Source organism: Rhopilema esculentum, chromosome 10 (assembly GCF_057945365.1).
Source record: "Rhopilema esculentum isolate cy_ngs chromosome 10, ASM5794536v1, whole genome shotgun sequence".
Classification (NCBI taxonomy): domain Eukaryota; kingdom Metazoa; phylum Cnidaria; class Scyphozoa; order Rhizostomeae; family Rhizostomatidae; genus Rhopilema; species Rhopilema esculentum.
Genome location: NC_142824.1, coordinates 8953556 through 8979110, shown reverse-complemented (window position 1 = coordinate 8979110; position 25555 = coordinate 8953556). Strand labels below are relative to the sequence as shown.

At 34.9% G+C, this 25555-nt stretch overlaps 2 protein-coding genes and 1 long non-coding RNA gene across 4 annotated transcripts; 1 reads left to right on the top strand and 2 right to left on the bottom strand.

The window, feature by feature from the left end:
* Positions 1–551: 551 nt before the first annotated feature.
* LOC135684020 (reticulon-1-A) lies at positions 552–9620 on the bottom strand. Its single transcript, XM_065199469.2, has 9 exons — positions 9160–9620; positions 6883–6936; positions 4992–5199; positions 3753–3792; positions 3461–3559; positions 2576–2645; positions 1636–1682; positions 1065–1123; positions 552–715 (listed from the first exon to the last, which is right to left on the bottom strand). Exons 1-9 carry the CDS (start codon positions 9503–9505, stop codon positions 661–663), a joined length of 978 nt encoding a protein of 325 aa, XP_065055541.2. The 5' UTR covers positions 9506–9620; the 3' UTR covers positions 552–660.
* Positions 9621–12570: 2950 nt separating this feature from the next.
* Positions 12571–23891, top strand: LOC135692030 (ATP-binding cassette sub-family B member 10, mitochondrial). Of its 2 annotated transcripts, XM_089110802.1 has the most exons (15): positions 12571–12710; positions 12988–13175; positions 13951–14157; positions 14983–15185; positions 16126–16260; positions 16599–16669; positions 17314–17389; positions 18104–18239; positions 19160–19255; positions 19566–19855; positions 20331–20511; positions 20693–20736; positions 21188–21222; positions 22089–22203; positions 23455–23891. In XM_089110802.1, the coding sequence occupies exons 3-15, from the start codon at positions 13989–13991 to the stop codon at positions 23572–23574; spliced, it is 1671 nt and encodes a 556-aa protein (XP_088966928.1). In that variant the 5' UTR covers positions 12571–12710; positions 12988–13175; positions 13951–13988; the 3' UTR covers positions 23575–23891. The 2 variants fall into 2 exon arrangements, with proteins under 2 accessions (XP_088966928.1, XP_065066121.2); XM_065210049.2 differs by having other exon boundaries at positions 12575–13175.
* LOC148959279 (uncharacterized) lies at positions 21242–23392 on the bottom strand. Its single transcript, XR_016144157.1, has 2 exons — positions 23279–23392; positions 21242–22346 (listed from the first exon to the last, which is right to left on the bottom strand). It is a non-coding gene; the product is annotated as an uncharacterized LOC148959279 (long non-coding RNA).
* Positions 23892–25555: the final 1664 nt, after the last annotated feature.

The window sequence follows — 25555 nt, the reverse complement described above, 5'->3', positions numbered from 1 at the left end:
TAAATCCCAACTCTTACAAAACACAACCATCCTGCAGCTCGTGTTGCTAAGAAACAGCAAATAACTCTTTTCTTCGAAAACAAATCTTTACACAGCAAATGAATGCAAAATAATGTCGTGTTTTAATGCATGTGTTGATCCTTACCTTCCATGAATGACATCTAAATGTATGTTAATATACTTATTTATATATCAGCACAATATATTAAACGAAACGTACGATGACAGCATTTTTATGTCATCATTAAGCATTATACTCGAGTCCTCAACTGGCATCATATCACACTTACAGAGATAAATGGTTTGATTTGTGGACGAAAAGGCAGAGTGGGTGATCGAAGAAGCTTTCACACAGGGGCGGGGGATGGAATAGGGAAATATAATTGGGTTATAAGGCAAGACACAAACCTCTAACAAGAGCCCATTATCAGCAAAATGCATTAATGGTGGCACGGAGCATTTGTTTGAATAATTTTTTTAGATAAAGTGCAATTTTAACAACTATCATATATTTTCATATCTCAGCAATGTTCATAACTTTCAATTCTACCAAATCAGCACATTGTTATCAGACAAGCCATTCTTTGTCAACCAATAACGTTATCATTTGTCAACAATCAGCTTTCGTCATCTTTCTCTCTCAATCTAATGCTTGTAAATTTATTCTTCCTTAGCCTTTCCAAACTTAAGTTTTTCAGGCAATTTTGATTGGATTCTACGGCAAAAAAAACGAGATTGGTTAAGCAGATATATACATACATTATATATACCTTCACTGTATTCAATGAAAACAAGACCAATTTTAAGCAAAAAGATTTTACAAGTAGTTCGCACGCAATTTTTTCAGAAGAACTGGTTTCAAAATCTTAACGCTACCATTTTAAAATGATGGTAGCTGAATACATACAATTTTCTTCCATTTTCTTTAATAGTAACTTATAAAATTCTCCTGCTCTTTGAGAGGCAGCATCTCCTTTCACAATAACAGGGTAAAAATAGCTTATTTAGCTTTCATGTAATGGACACAAACAAAAAACGAATTTATAGAAAATAAAATTACTTACATTGACATGATTTCTTTAGCCTTGCCTTTAACTGTTGACAATACACTATCTACTTGCTCCTGGGAAGAACAAATCGAAAGAATTTATCAAGATGAATATTTACGAGACTGTAAAAAATAATCAAACATTACGCAGACTATACTTGTGTTCTTGCTCATAGTGTGATACAATTTCGGTAAGAAATGATTGCTAGAATCGTAAAAAAAACGAAGATTGACCGGTGAATTATCTAAATTCGGTTGGCCTCATTCGATTCTGAATATGTAAATGAGTATCCTTTTATTAAAAGTGTTACTCCTTAAGTGAAAATTGTCAAAAGTTGACATTAATTTTTTTAATTAGGTTAATTGTGCTTTATTCTTCTGAGAAAATTGGTTATTTTACTTTGACAGAACAATAATTTATATGTAAACAGATTTAATACTTTTTTGAAAACTGTAACAAAATAACAACGGAGCAAAGAAACTCATGCATTTATTCCTGAAAACAGGGAAATGTTTCTAGCACAAGCATAAATAAACATATTGAGTGATTCGTACTGTAAAAACACGATAAAAATGGAGGGACCTACTTGGTGTCGCTCGTACAGGACTGGTAGAGTGAAGATTTTGACACAAGCTAGACAAAAGGGAAACGAGAATTTTAGCGCTAAAGCATCTAATGTATGTTTATGTTATCATTAAATAAGTTATATATGTTGAAAACCCCAAAAATCTTAAAGAAGTATAACATAGCCGTTGGTTCAGTGGGAGACCATGAGGCTTATTCAAAGCTGAACTATCAAGAATACCAGTATGATCAAACATTGTTTATCCATTTTAGCTAAGTTTAGACCTAACTCAAATGACATATTTTGGACAAAAGTAAGAGCGCTTTGAAAGGACGTGCTCTACACATGTAGCATAAAATGCAGGGTGAAAAAAATTGTTCATTATTTGAACTGTAAATATTAACACTTAATAAAATACGAGATCAAGAATTCAAGGTTAAACATCTCTTTAAACAATAAAAAAGTCATGTAGCTGTACAAAACGTTGCTTAGCAAGTGTGTCAACATATTATGGCGAATAAGCAAGTTGATGCTTTTTGCATGCTTTGAAAAATGAGATTTGCTGTCAAATGAAAGCTTCAAATTCAACATTAAAGCTCTTAATCTTAATGCAGACCCTTAAAAGAGTTGCAAAAAATTAATATAGTAAATCAATTGTTGAAAAAATGGTGTATGCAAACAGGAAAAATTCAAGCATGGTAATGTACAAGATGATACTGTTAATGTATGATGCCTATTTATTACTTAAACAAGCTACACTTTCCAACAACTCCATCAGATTCCAGGTGTACCAATATGGTAACTACTTGAGAAAGTTCATAATGAACAAACTTAGACTTTCATGACTGAGAAAAGTTTGTAAGCTTTGCTGGCATAATAATAATTTCCATTAATAAGATATGCAGAAGAGTGCATTTGACAGCGTAATTGAAAATTTCATAAATATATCACAGTTGCTCACCAATGATGGAGATAGTTAACATCGAGAACCATGATCCAATATAGGATAGCACCCAAAGGATTACACCAAACTAAAATACAAACATCAAAGCATTCAGAGTGATAAAAAGCATTGGTCAATCAAGCAAGATCTAACTAGATACTAATTCTAGAAATTTTAAATCCTGAATTTTAAAAGGATTTTACTTCCACTTCTAGTAGAGTTACAAATAAAATTATTGACAGTAAACAGAGATGAGAGAGTAGCTGAGTGGTTAGGGTGAAAGACTACAAATCTGGCCTGGAAAAAAGCAAAAATTTTGAAATATATATACTAAACATTTTTGTTTGACACTCTTCAGAAGTACAAAAGTCCAGAACATAGAGTATACAAGTATACAAATCTAGAGTATTTAGAGCATACAAACCTTCCTACCACAAAAATAGTTTGCAAAAGACTACAAATTCATCGCTCAAGACCAAGCCTTAACAAAGATTGAGGAGAGGGTCACCAGCTATCTGTAATTCCTGGGAAAGGATTCAAAAGGTGTGGCCACAAACAGAGAAAAGGACAGAACATTGCTTGATAACCATAGCTTCTTGTTCTCTAAAACATTATAAGCTTATCTAAAGGGCATGGCCAAAAAATTTTCTGCTCTGCTCTTTGCTCAAAGGAGGCATCATTTTGCCCCATCGCCTCCAAAGCTTGAGGGCAGCCTTCTCCATCTCTAAAATTTTATGATTTTTACAAGAAAAGAATCAAACATTAAAGTTCTAGCAAGGCTGAAAAACTTGCCTTAAAATAAAGCATTGGCTGCAAAATGGAGGTACGATACATACAAAGCAACTAATGATAATCATAGGGAATTACTAGATCACTTCCTAGGTGATTATGCATAAAAATTACCTTGACAGATTCCACCACATCTTCAATCAAGAAGAGCTTCTGCAACTTTTTAACTTTTGTGTTGACACACTGCCTTAACTCACTGGCCCATTTTTGCACCTAAAAAAACATCGCTTAATAAATTCAAAATATCACTGAGAAAACAAATCACATTTAACAATACTCGCAGAAGTATCTGGAAATTTCTAATAAATACAGATAATGACACAGGATAAGATAAACAGTCTTTTAAATATTGTAATGATTTTCCAATGACTTTTATTATTGAGAAAAAAACAAATTATGAACTTACAGATTCTTCAGATAGCTCAAGGTCTTCTTCTAGCATATGTCTAAAAAAATAATTCAAGCAGTGAGTAATTTACCTGGAAAAGATTTACGTAGAAATAGAAAGATTTTATAGTAAGTAGTTTCATCGTGTGACTTGATAACAATATACATGCTGGACCATATTCCAACCAGTAGAAATTTAGGTAAAATTCATAAAACAGGTTTATGGGTGCTGTTTGATTCCATGGCAAAGTGAATAGCTACTGTAAGGAAATAGCCAAATTCTGGTAAGTCGTTTGGCATTAAGTACAAAAAATTCATCATACATTTACACAATTATGCTAGTACATCATTTTGTTACTTTTTCTATGCTACCAGTGGATACGGACTCGTCATAGAAAATGAGTCCAGAAGTGTTTTTTTTCTTCAGTTACAAAAGTTTTCTGTTTCTTAATGAAATTTTGCAAACCCCTGTTGTTTTGTGATTACTTTATTGACTTCTCACTTATAGTCATGGACAAAATTTATCCACAGAGCAACCTCTGAAAAAAAAAGTTAGTAGGGCAATCTGTTTAGATAGATTGATTTTGTGAGTGTGAACATTATGGAAAACTCAATTCTATCCTGTCAGGCAGTCACAAAATTTTGACCATGTGCTGCAAATCCTCTTTAAGACATAAACCCATTTCGGTTGTTTGTATTGATAGTTACCAATCAAAACTTAATTAGGATCAATTCTTATTTTTAAAGCTCCAAAACAGTATCAGCTAGACAAAAACATGCACAAAATGTCACACAGTCATCAAAACAAGCTTTTGAAACATCATCTAAAACTTTTTCAACTTATGGTCATAATTAAACATTTTAAGCAACACGAGGCTTATCGCAAAAGCTTTGAACCGGCTTATCGCAAAAGCAAAAGATTCAGGCTGAGTATGATAATTTTTCAAAGGGCTTAGAAACAAAATGTGCCTATAACTATTGACACATTAAAAAACAGATACCAAAGCTAAATTAGAACTACTTTTATAATCTGTAATTGCAGACTGGTGCTTTCTTGGTCTGCTTTGCCATTGTCAACCAAGAATCAAAAGCCCATTACAAGCGCTGAACAAGTAGCATCCCAGTTGCTAACCACTTTCTTAGGATATCTTAAAAGCTATGAAGAGCAGAAGTTACTGTAGAAACTTTTGGATGCTACAAAAGAGAATGATGTCCTTGAACTCAATTACTTTATACAAAAATTATCATAAATACATACTTAAATGGGTGTTCTGCATTTGTCTTTTGCACAGCATTGAAGACAGTCATCCCAATTCTGTATAAGAATGCAGCTGCCAAAATTGCCATCGAGAAGAGAGAAGCTACACTGAGTAGAGTACAACACATCAATGACATGAGTATGAAGAGAATGCCCCCAAAGACAGCAGCAGTCTTCTTCCAGCATTTCCAATAGATTAAATCTATCACTGCAAAATAAAAGCAGTACATTTACATAAACCCCCTTTACAATTCTTCACAATAACACCTCAAACTAGGAGTCAGGCCTTTTCGTAAGAAATAGCCTATGCGAGTGGCCCATCGCTTGCATGATCTTTCTTGCACGTGCAATTGCTCTGATAGTGAAAAAATTGTTCCTGTTATAAGGTACCTTTGTTTAAGGTAATATCAAATGAAAATGAATGGTTACGATTATTTTTAATGTAATGCATGAAAATGAATGGTTATGAAGAAAGACTAAATCCTCTTTATAAGTGTGCTTCGTTTATAAACTTTATGTACATCACAAAGGTCACAAAAATGTTATTGCCGGATGTACGCAAAATGTTGTTCCATACCTTTTGAAAACGTTTTAACTGCCCAGAGATTGTTTCAAGTGCTAATGTAGTTCAAATACTAAGTACCTAAAGTATGCATAAACATTTGCAGTGGAAGTGATTTTCGAATGCATTTTTTGGTTGAGGTATTGTTAAGTCAACTCACTTATATTTCTTGTGTTTTGATGCTTGGTTCACAAAAGATGACTAAAATTGTGTTAATTGATAAAACATTTATTCCTCACAATTTACCGTTTTGCGCGAGCGATCAAACATTTGTGTGGTTTGGTTTGCGTGAATGCTGACACGATCGCGAGTGATCGCTTGCTTCAAACGAAAAGTCCTGATTATTTTACCAATTCGTTAAAATAAATCAAGTGATTCTTAAAGAAAAAATTTTGTGGAGGCATTATACAATGACAAACATATATACTAAGCATCAAAATAACTCAGATATTCATATTTAGGAAAATCTCACATTTTCCGGATCTGTATAAACAAGGCATATTAGGCTATTATGACAGACTTACAGACTATTGAAAAGCTCTAACAAGAGCAAAAAGCTTCTATCTTTGCAGGCCTTGTTCTAAGCAAAATAAAGGTGCTCCATAAAACAAGCACCTATAAAACTTAAGGCCCTCTATTGCATGTTTAGGAGAAGTATAAAATGATGCAAAAATAATTGTGGCAAATGTAGAAATTTGCTCCTTTTTGGCATTGATAATGTAGATTGAGTTTCCACAGCACTACACCCCTGGCTCCTGGATATTATCAGAAAAAACAGTCGCTTGGACAAAAGTTTTGACAAACTCCAAACAGTAAGTCAGTTTTTCTAAGTGAAAAGGAATCAAATGTTTTACATCCAAATGGAAATGAAGCATTTTCAAATAATATTGCATTTACAAATGATTCAATTCATTAATTGTTTTTATATGCTTGTTCTTTCATTGAATGGAAAATAAGGTTTTCATTTTAAAGTATATTCTTGTAGATGTGGCCTTAAAAGGAACAGGATATAAAATTCAGTATAAAAAGTAATCGAATCGTCAAAAGAAAAGTGGTATAAACTCTTGTACAGTACAAATATTATAAATCATAATATTATGGTTAAAGTTTGATCATCATTATTTTAAAACAATGTTCTGTCTCAAGGCATTATTGTTTTAAGATTTCAGAGCACCTTTCTGGGCAAATCCTGTCTTTGAGCATATGTTCAATTCAATTGTGCAAAGATTTTGCTGCAATGAATCATTTTGCTTGCATAGTAGAAATATTTAGTTAAGCAGATGGACATATAATGAATACTAAGAAGATGAAATTCAAACAGTGTTATACCTCTTCTGTCAACATTATTGCTGATGAGGCATTTTGCCATACAACTTGTCAGCTCTGAAAGAAAAAAGTTTACACATCAAAGATTGAATAGAAATTTTGAACATAAATTTTACTCAACCTATAAGCAAAAATATTAGTTATGTTCAGAATACATTCATACACAAATTGATATGAAAATATTTGAGCATAAATTACAAGCACAATTGTGTATCTTATTTGTTAGTTGACAAACTGTATCATCACCTAAACCATACCAAAATCTCCGAGTGAGTCAAATATCATGGCTGCAGTTATGCAGTGCCCTCTGTTAAAACCATTTGCAGTTTACTCAGGAGCTTTCATGACAAAAATATAGTTCACATGGCATGGATTATTCATGAGATCTATGAAAGCAAAACCAAATAACTGAGTTAACTTACCACAATCTACTATATTCTTGCTGGTGAACTACTGTTTCGAGCACAAATTTTAAGACTTTACATGTGGATTAATGAAATGACTATAGAGAACGATGAACAAATAAAATTGAATAAATTTGAGTTTATGAATAAAATATGATTTCAACTCCAAAAGGAGCAAAATGGACTACTACTAATAAATTATAAAATGAAATAAAACATATATATATATATAAATAGCTTATCTTTTAACATAAGTCAAGATTACATTGACTTTAATTTCCAAGTCATTTTGGTATATTTGTATTAATTTGATGTAGAATTTTTCAGGTATTAAAGGTAGAAAACTCATTACAAAATATTGATGCAATTAAAATAAAATATAAATTTGTTCAGAACCCAGAGGTAGTGAGATAGCTAAATTCAGCTCTTTTGCTAATAATCCAAAGGAATCTTTTACTTAACTAACACATTAAAACTTAAATTAGTTGAAGGGGATACATTTTCTGTTTGGCAGAACAACAAAATCTTTATCACACGCATTATATTCCTTCTAATTTTACAAATTGCTCATTGTTTCATTGTTTTTGCAAAATTTAGCTCTTAGAAAAGAGAATTTTTTAGTCATGATACTCTCTGCAGGGAAGATAAACTTATGAACTGACTGATTAAAACTTTTTTCGTGTCTGCATTTTGATTTGCATAATAAGTTTGATGGCTTTTCCTCACTGAAAGCTGCAGATACCAGAGTTATCAATAATTGATAAGACAAATTGCACATTCCTTTTGTTGGCATCAGAACAATATTCAATTTTGCTCACGAAACTAGATCATCAAATTCTTTGCATTTCTATTCACATTATGCTCATTCAATATTTATGGACTGCTATAGGTCTTCAAAGGTGCCATTATCAGCAGCTGATAACAGTACATTTTGTGATTTACCTGCTAACTTGGAAAAACATAAAATGGGTGTGGCATTTTACAAGTAAGAAAATTTGGTTAAGATAAATCAAATAAACTAAAAACATTGATACACAAGCCTTGATCTTGACTTATCACCCTGTTATCACCACAACAGAAAAATGGTTTTACAATTTGTTGGTGTTTGAAAAAGACAATAATATCTTTTGTATTGATGTGTTTAATCTATGAAAAGGATTAATCACTTAATAAGCTTATTCAATCATAAACCAAACCAAAAAGATGGGTGCAACCCAAATTTCAACTGAAGCATAAATGATATTGATATTGTGAATGAGTCTTATAGTTAGCTGTGACAAGGCCTACATTGCTTTCATTTTCAACTTAATACATTGCATGATGAAGAAAACAATAAATGATAGTGTGGCTGTAATTTCGAGTATCTCCATAAAGTTAGACCTGTTAAAACGTGTTTCTGAACAATTGTATGCTTTTGTTTTATTTGATAGGGCCAATGATGCAATTTGGCTGCATGCCAACACAGGCCATGGATAATAAAAACATATCCCTTATTTTGGAACTGCAGGTTCAAACCTGTTTGATTAATTTAAAAAATGTATATTTAGCCATTGCATAACCAATTTCGAAATGCTAGTTTTTCCACAACAGGTCAAATGACCCGATTGATCTGTTTTTTCAATTTCTAAATTTTACTACATCATTTAACGAGAAAGTGTCTCCCAACAGACAAAGCCCTGAGAGCATGAAATGCAACTTCCCTTTTGACCAGCTACCTGAATTCGGTTAAGGTCGTATCATCACTTGCTTTGGGCCTTGGAAAAATGTCTTAAATCAACTTTCTGTTTCTTTCTGCGCAAACGAAGATGTGAGAAGGGGATTACCAGATAAAATATCAACATTTTGATGTATTCTGAAGATAGATAAGGTTCCGTACCACTTTTCTGGGTTACTTCATTTGATTTAGGTTTCTGTTCTTCTTGATTCTCATGGTCAACATCAGCGGCGGTCGAGGTCACAGTTTCGGGCTCAAAGATTTCTTGCACGTTTTCCTGGCCAATAGTGGCAGGTAAATCTTCCTTATTTTCGGCAACTTCTGCGTATGTTGTGTCTGGTTTCATCAAATCCATTAATTGATCTGTGGTCGAAGAGACTGGAGTTTCTTCTTGCTCGTGAACAGGTGTGTCTCCAAAATCAAGCAAATCTGTTGATCCCTTTTCGAAGTGTTCAGCTTCCATCTCGTCCATTTTGTCCACAATAATTGCGTCCTCGATTTCACTCATTCCGGAAAATTCTTGCTTTATCCGCTACGCGCAATTAGCAATAGTTTGCACTTTGAAAGACCAACCAGACAATTTTTTCCCTTGCACAAGGGATCGCAAGCAACTTTTATACAGGTCTAAAGGCTACTTACTTCCAAATATGGAAAGTGACCGGAAATGAGTCGTGTTGTTGCAAAGAGAGGCTCGTTCGCTTCTTTTTCAAATTAGCGGGAAGGCATACCGTAAATCCTCGTTCGGATGCTTATTTATTTTTGATATTTTTGGATGGGGGCTTATTCGAAGGAAGGGGGGCTTATACGAGGGGGGCTTATACAATTATTGTAGACATTAAGAATACATTATTAAAAGACCTCGTTTATTTTAGTAGAAATTTGTTGTGGTAATTCAATAAAACGCCATAGGCAACCTCAGATGGCAAAATCATCAAATTGAGGGGTCCAATTTGAGAATTTACGGTAACAGTTGGGGCATATTCGAGAGGGGCTTTTTCGAGGGGGGGGGGCCAATTCGAGGATTTACGGTACGTGGATTCAAAACTTCTGGACACTTTAGATGAAATCCAAATTTAGCTTTAGTCAATCATAGATGAAGTAAACATTTCAAAAAGGGGGACATGTAGGCAAAGAGGGGCAACCTCCGTGATCTTTGAATAGGTACTTAACCTCTGCTTCTGCGAATTGGAGGCAGAGGGGGGCACATGTCCTCTATGTATGCCCTCCGTTTCCTGTGTTTTGTAATCAACAAAAGTATACAAGGCCTGAGGCTAGGGGCCTAAAAGGTTTCCCAATATTCAGGAAAACAGGCAAACACCAAAACGCTATTTTTGGTCAGCATCATTTTCACTGGAAATTTAATTCTGACGTAGAATAAAAGATGAGAGAAAATCATGACATTGCGAGGGGAAAATTGTTATTTTCAAGCTGAAGGACTTTTAAACGGGGGCCTCAGTGATAAAAAATCGAGAATGGTTTTTAGAGGGGTCACCTTTTTCGATCACTGAGGCTCTGGTATCCAGGGTAGAACTTATTAAAATATCTAAGTTATTCAAGAAATATCTAAGCTATTCAGAAAATTTTGATATGTAATTTTCCAGTCAAAACATAATAGGAGTTGATATTTTTCCGATCATTGGTTGAGCAGCCAGGTTAATTTATTGTTTGCGCAGCAACTAAGATGGTAACATCAGTAGCATAGACAAGGCTGACGAAACGTTGATGAAAGTGGGGGAAGGGGCGATATGTTTAGATTGTTCAGGGGTTAAATAAAGGCCACCACCATGATTTGGAATTCTGGCTGAATTCAAGAAAAATTTTCGCAATATTATTTTTTTAGGGATGGCCAGAAATTCATCTAGAATACTTGCCACATCAAGTTTGTCGAAAGGAAGATCCTAGGCAATACATGTAAGCTTTCATTTACAATAATTCCCCATCCCTCTAATAGTTTCCAATTTCCAAAGAGCCAAGGTCTTATTCTTTTAGCGACATCAACTTTCTATGTCTCAACTTTTAGCGACAAGCCCAGCATTTTCTATACACATAACATTGAACAAATTTCTAAATGCAATTATAAAAAACCCTGTCTTGTCTATTGAAGACAGTAAATAAATGTTCTCAGTAAGAAACTTTCAAAAAAACGAGTCATTCCTTTCTTTGTTTAGATATCAATTCATGTCTACATTTCTATGAGCATGGAGCTTGTAATGCATCTAAGTCTTCCAGCTGTATCTCGTTTCTTTTCCTTGTTTAGTTTACAATGGGAGATATATAAAACTTATTTATCTTTATGCAGGCCCCTAGACTGCTAAACTGGATTGGAGAACATGGATAGAAATATAGCTTTACCTTTACCTGCTTTACGAAATATTGCGCTTATAAGCTCTTCAAACACAATTTTTGCAAATTATTGGGGGCATTGCCCTCTGCCCCCAGTGTCTACGGGCCTGTTATTTTGTAAAGTTCGTCAGGGCAAATCTCGCATGGTTTTCGCCACGTCAGCAAATTTTTGAATATAAAACTAGCACAGTCAGACCACGCCAATGGAATGATGCCAAAACTTTTCCGAAGACTTACACCAAATATGTTTTATACTGAAGCAAAGTATGGATGTACTGGTGCAAAAATTTTGTCAGAGCTGAGGGGGTTGAGCCCTTCTGCTGTTTTGATCTATATTCCCAAATCGATTTGGTTAGCATTAAAATATTGTGCCTTCCTAGAAATTGAGTCGCAAAAATTGTCATGTCCTTACCATTTTAACCTATGATTTAATGAAAACGTTTAAACTGAGGGCCCGAAGAGAACATTTATCAAATTTTGGAACTTCCAGTTAAGTATCGTATTATTGCATTAGGGACAGTGAGCCCTGTGCCCAGAATTCTCCTTGTTTCCATGGGGCTCAGAATTTTGGAAAATGCTTTTTCAGTACTTAAATACCGCAAAGTGATCTTTTTATTCATTCTGTATCTACTAATCTTGAGAGAGTCTCGGTGTTTGGCAACAGAAAAGGGCCCCTACCAAATAATATGAGTTTTTATTTAATAGCAAAATTAAGAGAAAATTGCAATAATTTTGGGAGGGCCCACCGGGCGGTCGCCCGGTAGCCCGACCGGCCAGTCCGCCCCTGGTAAATTAGAATTAACCCAGGGCTTTGTCCTTATTTTTCATCTGTGATTACTTCTTTCTTCGTTTTTCCAAACTCTACAATACATATTCCTTGTTGAAAGCTTCTGAAAAGCAGGACATGTACAGCTTTGTTGTTGTTTACAAATTCAATTGATCTTATGATCTGACGAAGATGGCACATGATCGCATCGCATGATATTTTGTTATGTATTTTACTTTTTCTAAAAGGTAGCACATAAATTGATAATTTAAAAAAATTTTCAGCATTGAAACACAAAATGCTAAGATTCTTGGTACTTATCTTTAGCTAAGTTCAATATTAGAAAAATTTGAGTAAATGTGCTAGGGATTTCAAAAAGAGGAGCGAAAATTGATTAGAGGGGGGACCACTGAGCGAAATCTCGAGTTTATTGACTGTTGTTGCTGTTGTTGCTCTTGGTCATGTTTCAAGTAGAGGCTGCTGGCTGCAGATGGAGTTGTAATATCTATCTGTCTTGTAAGTTTTAATTTCTCTGTCGTAAAATGCACAAAATAAACCAAAAAAATATGGCTAGATCATAACAAGCTGAAATCAGCGAAGAGAAGTGAGCATCACCGTACTTGATTGCTTTCAATCAGTCAACCCAGGTATTCTATATGAATAATGCTACTGTTTCGACGAATCAGACAGTTTCCTTCCAACCACATCAATTTTGGAAATACATTTTACAGCTCCTGGCCTTCGAGATGGTGCCTCAAAACGTCTTCCAATACATTTTCCAGCACAACCAAATCTCTTACGATTTTTTACAAGAAATTACCCACACTAACTTTTTTTCAACCAACTTTTCGTTGCCACCTCTCAAGTCTTCGTTATTTCAGAGCAGTTAACCGATATGGAGGCAAAGGAAGAAGTCAAATCCGTTTTTCGTCAAATAATGTAGAGAAAAAAATAAAGAGTGGCTGGAATTTGCAATCAGTCTTTGGTAAAACTGGGAAACAGAAAAGCCAAGGCCGTGAAATAAGGAGACTTGCTGAGTTAGCAAAGCCAGAATGGAAGAAGCTTGGAGGTTGTTTGATATTCTTCTTTATAATGTTAAATAGGCGATGACTAGCAGAGTTCCTTGATACTCAATAATCATGTTCTTTGTTTGTATTTTGTTTTCTTTTTCAAGTAACAATTAAATTACCCAAAAAGTGGTGATAGTCAATGGTGTAATAAGTGTTTCTTCTAGACTGGGATAGTTTGATGAAGCAGAAAAATTGACATTACACTCCTATGTCTGACAATAAATGATGTAGACTGAATAACCTTTAATGCACCCCCCAGTTTATTTGTGATTTTGAAATCTGAGCAGGGACAAAGCCAAAGAAAATTTGGTGGGGTAAAGAAGTGATTTTTGCCAACAAAAAGAGCCTGTCTCGCTCTTGAAGGTTGTGGTCAAAAGATAACTCTTATATGCTTTTTCATGCATTTCTGTTTCAAAGTTCATACTTTAGTGCCATTCTTTGAAAGTTCAGCTACTACAGAAATGTTAATATGTTACAATTGTTGGGAAAAGGTTACAGGGTGAGTACAAAATTGCTTTTTTTGCCTGCTAAAACTCCTTAGTGTGCTGACAGACAAAATGTTGGAGGTACTGCAATCACACAATGCCCCCAACCCCACCCTGTATGTGTTCCTATGTTTAGTGTGGGAAGGGAATATTTAAAGGGGAGCTGAATTGAAAATTGTATGGTGTATGTATAAGGTAAATTTCAATTCTGAAGTTGAATCTAGATGTAACTACAGTTAAGTTCTGAAGTGTGATACTGATCAAAGTTTTTATGGCATTTCTATTCTAGTTGCATTTGGATTGCTGGTCCTTTCATCATCTGTTACAATGCTGGTGCCTTTTTGTATTGGAAAACTGATCGATATCATATACAATTCAACCGAAGATTTTACAGAAATGCTTTGGAATTTGAAAGTTACATGTGCAGTGTTATCAGTGACATTTTTGGCTGGGGCACTAGCAAATCTAGGAAGGGTTTACCTTGTTCAGACCTCAGGTTTGTTGCAACTAAGTTGCAAAGCAGTGATGTCAGACAGATATATTTTTAGAAGTTTTCAATGTTTATGACATACATAGAAAAAGGACTGTGAAATACTTCTTAATGCACATAAATTTGATAGGTCTGTTGCATATTTTCTGAGATATGACCAATAAAATCTGGCTTTTTTCATAAGTTTTAGAAAGGGGGACAAATTAAAGTGGTTTGATGAAGAGAAAAGCCTGTATCTCGAGCAATTTGGAGCAGATCTAATCTAACTGATTTTGCACATTTGGAAGTATTTTATTGATTCTTTGGGGCTATTTGGGACTTTCAAATTTTTTTGAAATGTATTTATGGACATCATCACTTTGCAACACCATTATGTTGATTTTGATTTGCTGATTCCATTTGAGACAATTAGAAGTTAGAGGAACGGTCAGATCTTGATTATTCCATCGATAGCATAAGATTCTTTCTTGAAGGATGTCTTTTAAAGAAAATGCAAGATTTTTTATGAGAGAGGTTTAATTAGCATTGAAATTTGCCAATAAAATGAGGATTTAGTAAGTTCAAAAGATAAAAGTGAAAAGCAGCATTATCTTAAGTTGTAATGATTGATATGACTTGTTTCATTTTGTAATTCATAAGTTAGGTAATGTGTTTTTATATTTTCTTTAACATGTTTATTTATCAAGCATTTACTAATGTTTTTGAAATACTAAAGAACATGAACAAATAAAACGAGGAGGGCACCTCCTTTTTAGCACTTTTGATGAAGTGAATCAATTGAGAAGTGCTGAAAGTAGTTTTATTTTAATGTAATTTCTTTGTTTGTTTTAGGGCAAAGGATTGTTAACCGTTTACGACAGAAAATATTTGGCTCAATCATTCGCCAAGAAACTGCTTTCTTTGATAAAAATCCAACAGGAGAATTGATCAACCGTCTGTCAACAGATACAACCTTAGTTGGAAAATCGATCACAGATAATATATCAGATGGCCTACGATCTTTCGCCCAAGGTGTTGCTGGGGTTTCGTTAATGGTGACAGCTTAACCTTCCAATTTCTTCTCTATGACGTTTTAATTGCATACTTTATTTTAACAATCATAAAAAAACCTCAAACTGCTTTAAATTGAATTTTTATTCGCTTTTGGTTGGATAAATGATGTCTTTAAGTATTTCAAACTGTCCCACAGTTCCTACCTCAAGTTGTATCTGTGACGATTGAGGGAACTGCCAGGCAATATGAACGATTTGATCACACGGTATCCAATACGCTCACTCCTTTAAAAACTGAATGTATAAGAGTTTATCTGGTCTTACATAGGAGATTTCTTACATTTTGCTACTGCGTATGAAACAAGAGCTAGTTTTCGTAAGAAGCCGCTTTTTGCATCCGGAGGTCCGCTCTTCCAATTTTGTATTTAAAAGGCTAGCTTTTGTATGCAAAATTCTGTCATTTCGTTTTATTTTCTTTTGAGAGTACTTTGTTGACATTTTGGTATTGAAGAAATTTGAAAGAAATTGAAGATATGCTTCGAACTAAAATCAATAAAAAATTTGAAAACCTGATTAAAATTTTTGAAATTAGCATCTTATGAAATTACGAATATTTGGATCTAGAAGGCGGACTGATCTGACCCGTATCCTTTTATAGGTAGAAACAATGTCGAACATTTTCCTTGACACATTTCCGCGTTATTCCATTGTTATCGTCATTTTACTTTTTGCATAATTGAGCAGTCATTCCTTCACTATTGGATATTACTGCTAAAATCGCCAGCAGAGTTCTAAAGATGTCAAGTAGTACATCTGAATTGGGCTTGAATAAAATTGTACCTCAAACTTGGACGGCATGTGAGTACCCGAAAAACAACCATATATTTGTGTCCTCGTAGATGATAAGTTCTATGATAAGAGCTACTTTTCTTGCCGGTGATCTTCTAGAATCTAAAATCTGATAAAATGTTTTGTTTTGTAGGTTTTCGTATCACCGAAACTTGCTGGCTTAGTTCTAAGCATAGTACCACCAGTTGTTTTGTTTAGTGTAATATACGGCAGGTATGTTCGGAATATCACAAAACAGGTCCAAGATTCACTGGCTGATGCCTCTCAGGTAAGCATGACTTCGCATTTTCAATATTCTAAAGGCAATCGACAGATATAGTAGTGGCTTATGCCATCTGTTAATCAATGTCAGCCAATCCATAAGCGTGTGAGTGGAATCACTCTCACAGATTGGTCAATTTGTTGCTGGGCTTAAACCCCTTTAGTATCCGTCAATTACCTTTAAGTAAACGTTTCCCTTTACCTCATCACGGCCAATGCTCCAGATTGCCAAAGGAGCCTTTTACGAGGGTATTTGGCAAGTTTTATTTTCCACTCAAGCGTAACTCTTGTTTTTTTACTATAATTGTAAAATCGTAGGTTTGAAATGTGTTTGTATTTTCGAAGGTGGCAGAGGAGAGAATAAGTAACATCAGGACCGTAAGAGCATTTGCTCAGGAAATAAAAGAGACACAGAGGTAAGCCCTCAAACCTTTCAGTAATTACGTGAAAGGTTTGAAAGGTTATTACGTGATACAATGCGATAAATGTCATCGAATGTTCGAAAAATCTATTTTTTGAATCATGTTCCGCTGTGGTTTTTCTGAAATGATAATATGGTCTGTGTATTTAAAAAATATCTTTCCCTTCCTACGAAAATTTATACATTTGTTGTTAGAGTACATGGTGCATTTTGTCAAGGAACAATGGTTAGGATTAAGCTCTCTGCAGTGCACTCTTTTCTATCACTGTTTTGAAAATTTCAACTTATTTCCACAGACATTTAAGTGTTACTGGCTACTGCTTTTTGTTAATGTGCGCAGACTGTTTTTACATCAACTAGGAATATAATCTAGGAATAGGGAGCAATTTTCATTTCAATTTCGAGTGCCTTTTCTCTTTCATATTAGTTTAGTGAAGTTATTCTCAATAACTCTGAGCAATCTAAATACTATGTATTATTTTTCACCCCATACTACACAGCCACGAATATTCGATAGTTTTGTTCATTTTCCCCAACAAGGATAGCTAAGTTGAGGCAAAATAAAGCTATTCGTTTGTCACTAGTAATACTGAAGTTAGTTACAATGTTTTTATTGGGTTTTGCTTACATCTTTTTCAGATACGACGGGAGAGTGGATTCGGTATTGCATTTAGCTTATAAAGAGGCTTTGGCGAGAGCTGCATTTTTTGGATTTGTAAGTTGTCAAGTTATCTTATTTGGCATTCAATTAATTCCTTACAGTGATTGAAATTGGGGTTTTATTTTCTGAACTATCCATTTTGTTTTTCGACATTTCTTATGCCTTCGAAGATCATGCAAACAATCTTAGTCGATAAAACTTTTAAAAAAGCAGTCAAATTATCAGTATTCACTTTGCTAATCTGTATTGAGCTTTATTCTCTAATAAGAGCTTCAGTCCCTAATAAGAGCCTTTACATTTAAATATGTTTTATTGCCAGGACATAGCACCATATCGTTATTTCAGGCAGGTCTTCAAGCTATATGGAAACAAACCTTTGAAGAAATTACTAAATGCCAGAGATAGCACTCTTCGTTCCTTTATTTGGCAAGAATGTTCTGATTATAGGTTGTCCATATCAAGGGCAACCGACTGATACAAAAGTGACTTAAACCATCTTAACTTAAACAATCATCTATTGGCCAATTAATAAGCATCTGGGTGGCATGACGCTTGCTGATTGGCCAATTATTGATTGACAGATGTCTTAAGCCACTATGGTATCTGTCGACTGCTGAAAGATTCAGTTAACTTAATGTATTTAGTTGAATGTGCTGTGTCCATTATTTTTACCTTTTTGTTGGCTTCCGTTGTCGAGGTTTCAAGCTCATATTTCCCGCCCCGATTCGTCATCCAGCAAATTGCTTATTTTACTTTCATCGTTATTAGACAGGTTTTTCTGGCAACATGATTGTCATCACTGTACTCTACAGTGGCGGTTATATGATGACGCAGGCGCAAATGACAGTTGGTGATCTGACGTCATTCTTGCTGTATACGGTCTATGTTGGAATGTCAATTGCAGGTGAAGCTCAAGATTATGTCTTCTTAACTTAGCTTGTTCAATTTTCCAATATGGTTGTTGATTAAAATGGTCCAGTGCTACTTTATTGTGTCTAGACGGATTGAGCAGAAAACGCTTTTAGACTGTGGCTAAAGTTGTAACTCGTTTGGCAAAGTTCGTGGAAAGTGTCATGTATTTTGCTTTAAAGGTGTCTGTCTCACCCTTAAATTGAATTGCAATATTTTCAAGATTGTAGAGCTAAATTGTATCACAACACACACGCTAAAGAACAGTCTTTTAACAAAAAAGAATGAAAAACTCCACTACCTCTGTTGTTATAATTAGTATACTTATGTTATAAACTGTACGGTACTTTCTTATTTCTCCTGTAGAAATACCCTTTTTTGCAGAGAGAGTTATTAAGTTCTTGAGCTCGAGATATCAAGTGTACACGTATTTTTGTTCCTCTCTGAGCCTTATCTTGCGGGTGTTTACCTCGTTCTGGAATAAAAAATGCTGAAGTATGCTTTTATTTTCAACGAGTTCTCATAAATAAGGATTTATCAAGTTTTTGTTTTAACCTTGTCTTTACACGGGCAGTAATCGTATTAAGACCTGGTTGGCAGACTCTCAAGGCGGATCTCGGCAATGCGGTTTTTAATAGGATCTTGAGTTAAATAGGATTCGCGCAAAAGGGAACAGCGCAGAAGGGACAAGCGTAAGAAGTAGATAAATTTGGACTTTGAAAGCAATTTTAAATATGATAAATTTGGTTTCCAAAGGAAAAGGCCTAAAGCAATTTTCTTGTAGCTAAAAAAATAATGTGCAAGGAGAGTCTCGAATCTCGATAATGTATGGTCAGGCCATGTAATTTAGAGAAAACCTTCCTTTGTATATTAATTGAATCTATTTTTTCTCTGATACAGTCTTTTCTCCCTTAGGCCTAAGTACTTTCTATTCTGAGCTCATGAAAGGCGTCGGAGCAAGTGTTAGGATTTGGCAGCTTGCTGATAGGCAGCCTGAAATCCCTGTTACAGGTAATTATGCGGTGTATATAATTACAAAATCTCGGCCAGAGCTTTCTTAGAAATTAGCTTGAAGACAGTGTGTCGATATAATTTGCAGTTTCTTGCGCGATCATTATAACTGGTGATGAAATGCTGATATCAACTCAATTATTCTATGATTTGATTGATTTATACAAAGCTAATTGTACGATGATTGGTTATGTTTCTGCTTGTTCGTGCTTTCTTGAATTAAGAGTAAGTCAGGATTTATTTACAATTTTTATCTTTGGTAGAGATTAAGCAATCTGTCTTTGACTAAAAATTAAATTTTTCTTTATAGGAGGACTTATACCACCAGGCGTTCTCAAAAACATCAGTATAAATTTTAATAATGTTCATTTTACGTATCCATCGAGAAAGGACACCCCGATATTGAAAGGAGTGGATTTATTTGTTCCATCTGGATCCATAACTGCAGTTGTAGGTGCTAGTGGATCTGGGAAGAGCACAATAGGTTCCCTTCTCCTTCGCTTATACGACCCAGACTGCGGCCATATCAGTGTCGGAAACTACGATGTAAAAAAGCTTGACCCCACGTGGCTTCGAAAGTATATCGGGACAGTCAACCAGGTACTCGATCGTTTGATGTTATGCAATAAGCATCGTTTACAGAACTTAATGAGATAGGCCCTTATGCTAAAGAACCGGATTTTAAGCAACGCTTTGATAAAGCTATGGGTGTGTTGATTTTATAGTAACTATGCTAAGTTCGTTGTTGCCAAATTTTTAATGGAAGAATAGACAACTGCAGAGAATAGAAGCAGAAAAGCTAGTCAGATCCTTCATAGAAGATACATTTGAGTATCTGCTAGGAGTATGATTCCAGTTATAAACCGGTGACGATGCTTTTTTAAAACCTCTTTTTGTTCGGATTTCATTAGATGACGTAGACACTCTTCCTTTGACACTTTACCTTGACATGGTTTGCTACTAATTTAACTGACAGACTCTCGCATGAATTGTGACTTCAAAAGATGAAAACTCAAAACAATTGTTCCCCCCTCCCCAGCTTGTTATTTTTACAATCTGCAACGCCTTATTCTAGGAACCAATATTGTTTTCCTCCTCTATTGCTGAAAACATTTGTTATGGCCTTGATGACCCGTCTGAGATGGACACTGAGAAAATCGTAGAGGCAGCTGAGAAGGCCAACGCTATTGGATTTATAGAATCGTTCCCAAATGGAATTAACACATTAGTTGGAGAACGCGGCCAGATGTTATCAGGCAAGACAACTTGTTTTTCTTGTACATTCAATTTTTTTAAGATTAACGCTTTTGTTTATTGAATTTTTCATGTCTTTTAGGAGAAAGCTATTTATATTCAGGTCCAACTTGAATGGGATATTCGAAAGAGTCATGGATATTACTGTGTTTTGATTTTGCAAAACATTTTATGTTTTTATAGGTGGTCAACGTCAGAGAATAGCCATTGCAAGAGCGATCATGAAGGTATCAATTCTCTGCTGTATTGTGTTTGCAGTCTTTGTCTGTAAGATTGGAAGATCTACAATATCATATTTTTTAGCAGAATAAGGGAGAAAAATTTCCAGCTGCATAAAACCTTAAACAATAAGCAATGAGATGCCTTTCCATTATGCCATATTTAGTTTTGTATTGTCAAATTTAAACCTGCATCCTATTTTGTATATACGTCATTTGAATGTATATTTTTCTGTCGAATAGCAGGCATCGAGGTTTTGTTGTTTGGTTAGAACCAATCATTGTAAAAGAGGCTTAGTCTAAGCCAATCAAATTACCGAACTGCTGCATTCATGTCAATCTTTCATCGGGAGTTTTAACCACTATTCCACTGCATGGACACACTACATTTGAATTGTCATTGTTTACTTCTATTAGTCTGCTTCTTCATTCTTTTAAAATGTTCCCCTTCTCCTACTAGGACCCCAAAATTCTCCTTTTGGATGAAGCGACAAGGTATTTCAACTATTCTATATTTAATGATCTTTAAATGAAAACTGAATTTAAGAATGTATCGTCTATTCTTAATTGTGCAGCGTTTGTTTTTATGAATTTAAACCTCTAAGAAATAAAAAGTATTATGCTTGAATTATTTTGGAGATAACGCTAAAAGTTATCCGAAAGGACGTCAGATGGAAGAAGTAACGAACAAATGATAAGAAAACCAGTGGAAGACGAGCAACAAAGGAAGGAAAACAAATAGACAAAGATTATAAACGGAAATTGAAAGGGAAAGAAATAGAATAAAGGAGAGAAAGTTGGACACAGACTTAAAAATGGCTTCTGCGAGTTGGTGAATTTATTCACCATCTTGCAATACCAGAAGCATTTCAAGGATAGTCGATCAGTGTTCCTAGAAAGATTAACCATCTGAAACGCATCAATACCTCTGTTAAAAACCGGTCTGCTTACGTTTTTACATGCTTACAATTGCGAAAGGTTTCGTTCCAAGAAACAGGGTTTCCTGGCTAAAGTTTTGGTACAGTTTGCTAGTTTTGCTAGATTTGGGTACCTCTCTTTCTTCTTTCAAACATTGATGCTTTATATGGTTGTCAGAGCCTCAATTTTATCTGATAAATTCCTTTTCGATAGAAGAAAGTCAACATTACTGGAAACTGATAGAGCTTTCTCGTAAATGTCCCGTGTATAACGATCGAATATAAAGATTGTTGTCCATAGGCAAGTATATCAGATACCAGAGACAAATGTTTTCGAGGTGACTGGAAAGAAGTTTAGTTTTTTTCATTTTGCAAAGTTTCAATACCTGTATAGTCTAGTTCTTCACGACAATATCTATGTTATCTCATTGCAATTTATTTAAGCGCGTTGGATGCAGAGAGTGAGTATTTGGTTCAAGACGCGTTGCAGAAGCTTATGGTTGGTAGAACAACGATAATAATCGCCCATCGACTGTCTACTATAAAGGCAGCGCACCAGGTAGGGTAATATACTTTGGTCTCTACTACGTTTTACTACAATTCATTTGCGTGTCATATTTCCTTTTGCGTGTCAGTTATCACCAATCCGGTGTTTTGGCAAACCACAAGCTGATGCCACAGCTTCCTTTTTCTGGCTATTTTCTTAAGGTTACGGTAAACATTTTGAACACGAAAATTGGTTTTTCCTTACTAAAGGCCAAACGGCTCAACGAATCTGGATAAACTATATATCATTCGATGCACAAGATTATGGCGTATCTAGCCAGATAAAAATTATTGGCAAATAATGTTAAATGTTATTTTCCATGCGAATTTATTGGTCAAAAAGTGTACCATCTTCAAAAGCTATTATGTACCCTTCCGTTTGAGGTAACAAAATCTGACTTAGACCAGCAGGAAGTGCAGGTCCTAAGCTACCAAAGTGTGTCTCAGATTTTTTAAATTCCTCCTCTTCTTGAAACTATACCCTATCAAAAATTGGCAAATAATTTTTCCACCCTCCCGCAGCTGTTTTTGGGTATAAAAGACGGACCAGAGAAAATAAAAAAATTTTGAGACACACTTTGTTTGCCCAACGTCTGCCCTGGCCGTGTGCAAATTTTCGAGCCATTCGATTGGTTCCTTGGGTACATAATAGCTTTTTCGTACCTGCATGTAGAGGAATTTCGAGTCCGGAGAAAACGGGATTTTACTGATCGCACTTGCAAGATACACTCGTAAACCACAGTGTAATTCGGGTCAAGTCACTTGAAGATTTAAGATCAATAACCCTGTTTAAATAAACACGGCTGTACATGAGATACATGGATGTGCCATGCGATATTGTAAATGAGACATGCGACCACAACCGCAAAGCAACGATAATCGGCTTAACAGGTCAAGAGATTTTCAGGCCTCAACTAAAAGTTTTGATAAAGAAATTATGGAAACCTTCGTTTACATGGGATTTTTTCCACTTTCAAAATTTCTGTTTGTTTCAAATTTGGTATCATTGTGCGCCTTGAAATTTCGGCTACTTGAATGTGAAAAAATCGAAAAAATGATGTTTTCATCCAGAAAACGTTTACCGTAACCTTAACCTGGGGCACTGGTCGATTTAAGTTATTCAGGAAAGTCTTTCGTGTCTATCCCTTGGCCCTTTTCCCTGATTCATGCCTGAAAGACAAAGCTACGATTCAGACCTCGTCATCACGTTAATCAATAATGTGACATTTCTTTTGATGTGTTAATTTATCAAAATAAATTTTAGGTAGCAGTTGTCGACAATGGAAAAATCGCAGAATCTGGTACCTATGAGGAGCTGATTCAATTGAAAGATGGCTTGTTTCGAAAACTTGTAGAGAAACAGTCCAATATGACTGAACATTAAAAAATTGATGCTAGTTACATTTTTCAATTATCGATATAAAGTTTTACCCTTTGTCTAAAGTTTTTCAAGGTTGAGGTGTCTAAGTTCTATTTTGCAGTAGTGATTCATTAAAAAATAAATTCTTAATGCGGGATGGTTTGATTCGGTCACAAATATCAACAATTAAAAGGCACCTATTCATTTAATCAACGTAAAATATAAGAATAATTTATCTTATGCTTTTGAATTACAGTAAACACCAGTGTATAAGGGCGTAAAATTTCACCAGTCAGTATAAGTAGGTTCCTCGATATGAGCAGCAAATGGGAAATAATGGACTCTTTAGTTTCCCTTGGCTCATTCTGTGCTTCTGTTCTTTTAGACTTTTAAAAGAATTTATTACACATGCAAACATTGCTTATGCCTGATAGAGTACTGAGTACATAATGTGGGGGGGGGGGAGGGGGTAGTAGTGGCAATTGGTCTTCCAATAAGAATATTTAGAATTGTCTAGCCAACTAGGTGAGCATGAGATAGGAGTCTATTTCCAAAATTTTTGCCATTAGCACTTTTTACAAGAACTTAGTAAGAGTGGGGTGTCAATATCTTTTTTTGAAGCATGACTTTTTTAGAGCACTTAATTGATTACTTCGATTGATTAAATTATGTGGTCGTGTAGATAAATTGTTTGATATTGATAAAAATATGCAGCAAAATAGATAATTTGTCATTTGCTAATTAAGAAAGCACAATTACTTATAAAATGGCTTTGAAAAAAGCAAACATTTTACAACATACTTAAAGCTTTTTCGTCTGACACTCCTCAGAGCATAAAACGTCAGAATAGGTTCCGAAAAAACACGATGGAAAAATATATACCCAGTTGTGGATCGAAATAGGCCAATCAGAAAAACGCAAGCACAAGACCGGTGTGCTTGCGTTTTTCTGATTGGCCTATTTCGATCCATAACTGGGTATATATTTTTCCATCGTGTTTTTTCGGAACCTATTCTGACGTTTTATGCTCTGAGGAGTGTCAGACGAAAAAGCTTTAAGTATGTTGTAAAATGTTTGCTTTTTTCAAAGCCATTTTCAAATTCTGTACCGCAAAAAAAAATTGTTCACAATTACTTATACATGATATTCACCATTAACTTTATTAAAATGAAAATATCTTATTCGAATAATAGTATATTGATGCAAAGTACACTCATTTCTTTTTATAAGAGCAATTTTATAAGAACACGATCATCAAATTGGTCAAAAGTTAAGAGCAAATTAAGAACAAGCTGAGGCTGAGCTACTCTTAAATGCAATTTTAAACAAAGTTTTATCTCAAAAACGAGGATTTTTAGCCACGTGTGGGTGCTTTTTCGGTAAATATTCAAACTTGTTGGCAAATGGAAGTGGTCTCACTCACTTTGTTGGCAAATGAGGCCTGAACACCTCCCTAGGGCCAAAAGTAGCACTGCTTACACCCTATTAATTTAAGAACAATCCAGCCTCAAATTTTCATAAAATTCAAGAAGAGTCATTCCGAACTGAAATTTACTGGTTCTTACAAAAAAGGAGTCGTGTATGCTAATTGGACTGTTACAGAGAAAAGTTTCATTAAATGTCAGAAAATCGCGATGACAAAGACTTTCCTAAATGGATGACAGTCACAATGCGGAAGATTGGGGTCGATATGTCTATCCAATTTTTCTTTGAAGTAGATATTTATTTTTTTAAATCCGGTAAAAGTACCGGAGATATTGAGGGTTGCGGTAATTTCATTGAGTTGGATCATTTGTGTCACTACAGTTGTAACGCGAGTCAAGGACCGCGGAGAATATTACAGATTGAGGGGATTTTAGGGTCGTCTTTGTTATTGGCGCTCGCTTTTCGGCGCTCGCTTTTTATTTTTGTGTGAAAACGAGGTCAGAGGAAAATTACATTGTTGACAAAATGGCGGAGTCGCGGGAAAATACTCCACGCAGTTTGATCGGGAAAAAACTCGAAG

Bases quoted from the DNA above. Each gene is read 5' to 3' on its own strand.
- LOC135684020 (XM_065199469.2), bottom strand. From the start codon at position 9,505: ATGAGTGAAATCGAGGACGCAATTATTGTGGACAAAATGGACGAGATG. The intron at 3,560-3,752 runs GTAAGTTCATAA...ATGTTTTTTTAG, and splicing joins TTGAGCTATCTGAAGAATCT to GTGCAAAAATGGGCCAGTGA. The intron at 716-1,064 runs GTAAGTAATTTT...TTTTTGCCGTAG, and splicing joins GCTAAAGAAATCATGTCAAT to AATCCAATCAAAATTGCCTG.
- LOC135692030 (XM_065210049.2), top strand. From the start codon at position 12,770: ATGCTACTGTTTCGACGAATCAGACAGTTTCCTTCCAACCACATCAAT. The intron at 16,670-17,313 runs GTAAGCCCTCAA...CATCTTTTTCAG, and splicing joins GAAATAAAAGAGACACAGAG to ATACGACGGGAGAGTGGATT. The intron at 19,256-19,565 runs GTAATTATGCGG...TTTTCTTTATAG, and splicing joins GCCTGAAATCCCTGTTACAG to GAGGACTTATACCACCAGGC.